The following is a 3,033-nucleotide window of genomic DNA, read 5'->3' on the forward strand; positions in this document are numbered from 1 at the left end:
AGAGAGAGAGAGAGAGAGAGAGAGAGAGAGAGAGAGAGAGAGAGAGAAAGAAAGAGAGAGAAAGAAAGAAAAGAAAAAAGAGAAGAGAAAGGACAGGAAAAGAAGGGCCACTAGGCTCGGACCTAAGCCCAGACATAGTGTTTCTGAAGGCACCAGGTGCTGACCCCATGACCCTTGGGACCTGATGAAGCAAGATCCCCGTCAGCCCTGGGGCAGGTGTCGGGCAGGTGAGAGCTGTCGAGCATGGCTGGGGCCACTGTCCAGGCAGAGAGGGATCTAGCCACCAGGTGCCTTGCAAAGCCCTCAGAGACCTCTGCCCAAAAGTCAAAGACAAGGCCCCAGCAGGAGGGCAGGGCACGGGGGACAAACTTTTTCTAAGAAGCTGGTAGCCTGTTGGGAGAGTGTGGGTGTCAGACACAGAACTCTGCTCATATGGGACCTCCAGTGTAGACCCAGCCGGAGGGACTCCCCCAGGACATGGTAGGCCTTGTGAGAGGAGACAGGTGACACTTCACCAGCACCATCATCTGACATCAGCAGAGCTTCTGTGCTTCCCCCAACTGGCCACCCATCTGGCCTTGCTTTTCTCTTTAGAAACTTCTGGTCACAGAGCCCTTGTCTGGCCCCAAGGCCTGGTCCCTGCTTGCTGCATAGAGAAGGCAGGATGTGCAGGGACAGTTACCTCCGGTGGGTGAGGAAGCTCCCGTTGGCGTGGCCGGAGCCATCACAGCCTGGCGTGGGGCAGGTTGGCCCCTCATTCTTCAGCGACTTCCAGGAGAAGGTCGAGCCATTAAGGGAGCCCTCTTTCTGCCTTCGGGCAGCCAGTGGGCAGCCAGATGCGCTTCTGTGAGAGGCGTATTTGCCACTGATGTGACCAAGACCCACACAACCTGGAACCGGGCACCTAGGCACAGAAAGGCCAGAGCTGAGTTCAGGGGTGCAGAGGTGGAGAAGCCTGGAGACCCTCCCATACCAGACCCGAAAGACAACCCAGCACCACACAGAGAGTGACAAGGATACACTGGGCCAGGCAGTGCAGGGACAGCAGAGCCTGTCATCACACAGCCCACCAGGACAGAGGCCGGTCATGCTGTGGCCTAAAATCTGCTTGGAGGGAAGAGCATAAGTCCTCAGAGCACAGGTGGGGAGGCTCGTCTTGGACATCCCACAGTCACTTCTGCCTGAGGCTGGCCTGGAAGATCCTGGTGTTCAAGGAGAGGGACAGAAGCCCTTACGGAAATAACATAAATGTGGATCGGCAACCACCCTAACACGGTGAGGTTCAGAGGCCCAGGCCATTCCCTCTCTGGGTGTCTGTCCCATGGCCTTAGGGAGAGGCCTGGACCAGGATTCTGGGGTCAAGGCGACCAGGTCACCCAGGAACCACCACCTGACCCAGGTCAAGATCCTCAGTCTGTAAATTTTCAGTCTTCTCTCTCCAGCAAATGAAACTCATCCAAAAATTTTTTTTTCCTTTTTGTCTTTTTTACTGACCGGTAACGGGATCGCAACCCTCAGTGTCACGCCCGCACCGGGGACCGGCAGTGGGATCGCACCCCTCGGTGTGGCGCCCGCCCCGCGCTCAGCCAGTGAGCGGGAACCGGTCTCCACATGGGATCCGAACCCTCGGCAGGAGCGCCGCCGCGCTCCCAAGCGGCGCACTCTCCAGTGTGCCACCGGGACGGCCCAAACTCATCCAAATTTGCCACATACTCTCTGTGTGCTGAATACCTGGCAAACACAAAGGACCCCAGGAGGGCACCACTGCCCATTCTACAGAGAGGTCCCTGGGGGTACAGAGAAGTCAGGGGCAGGAAGCCCTCAGAAGGGCAGAGGTTCCTGATGTAGGGGTGGAGTGAGGGCACAGGCCTTCACTGCCCAGAGGGAGGTCGGCATGGCTGTGGCCATGAGTGACCCCAGGCTTGTGGTCCCCACACCTGTGGCCCCTCTGACAGGCAGCCACTGCGAACACCTCCCCAGCCACCTCAGCTGGGCCTGCCTGCCCCTCGCCCTCACTGGCCCCTCTCTGGACTCTCATCCCTTTCCTGCTCATCCTGCCCCCTCAGCCCTCAGATGTCCACTGAGCCAGGTCAGGGTCATCTCAGCCACCAGTCCAGAGCAGAGACACTGCCAGGGCCCTCCGGGGGTTTTGGGAGGTTCACATTCAAGGTCCTGCACCACTAAACCTGGACGCTCTCAATCATGGGGCCCCCGGGACACCTGGGCCAGGCATGGCCAAAGCCTGGGGTGAGGGCTTAGGCTGGCAAGATGCACCTGCTGAGACCTCGATGTCTCAAGATCACATGAGCCACTCCACACAGTGGAATCTGAATTCTTTCCATTTGCTTTCTTGCAAACCCTAACCCTCCTCGTCAGGAGGAACTGTTGTATTCCCTGGAACTGCATTCATGGACAGTACTTCAGACACGGTTTCTTTCTCTCAACAGCTGGTGTCGAATCTTCAGAGTGCCAAGTGACATCATGTTGAGACGTACTCAGGGCACTGAGTTGTTGTGGTTTCCATGCTCTGTGGTGAGCCAGGGTTTTCCAGCACATGGTGGGGTGCGGTCGCCATGTGCGCCGGTGACGTGAGAAATGTGCCCAGGACCAGGGAGCAGAGGTGCATGTCATTTGTTAGCTGCCAGTGTGGCCCCTCCAGGGATGACAGGCAGGCAGGGAAGCATTCAGCTCCCAACCCCCATGCTAGATCCTCAGCAGACTTTCAGGACCAGTTGTAAAGTCGTGGCAAAAGGGATTGACCACAAAGTGCTGACTTGATCCCAAATGGGGCAGTCACAAGATGTCATAAAAGGAAGCTCTTCCTCCACCAGCCCCTCCAAAATCACAGCTCATGCAGGCTAACAAGATCCTGTCCCTGCGCAGACCCGGTGCATCTATTAAAGTTTCTCCTCCGTTCTGCACTTGTTTAAAGATGCTAGTTGTTCATAAATATGGCTAAAGTCAATGGTTGGGTGGGAGGCCCTATGAAATGGAGGTGTTAAGTGAGTGCCTTCCCCACCACCCGCCATGGGC

The 3,033-nt window shown here is 56.9% G+C and overlaps 1 protein-coding gene across 2 annotated transcripts in view; it reads right to left on the reverse strand.

Annotated features, from left to right (window-relative positions):
* The window catches only part of MYT1 (myelin transcription factor 1), a 70,896-nt gene that overhangs the window by 6,774 nt on the left and 61,089 nt on the right, over window positions 1-3,033 (reverse strand). For both annotated transcript variants that reach the window (XM_008588057.1, XM_008588055.1), the window contains exon 19: window positions 683-904. In XM_008588057.1, coding sequence (XP_008586279.1) covers window positions 683-904 — 222 coding nt within the window. The remainder of the gene's footprint in view (window positions 1-682; window positions 905-3,033) is intronic.

This window comes from Galeopterus variegatus, unplaced genomic scaffold (genome assembly GCF_000696425.1).
Source record: "Galeopterus variegatus unplaced genomic scaffold, G_variegatus-3.0.2 Scaffold4651, whole genome shotgun sequence".
NCBI classification, from domain to species: domain Eukaryota; kingdom Metazoa; phylum Chordata; class Mammalia; order Dermoptera; family Cynocephalidae; genus Galeopterus; species Galeopterus variegatus.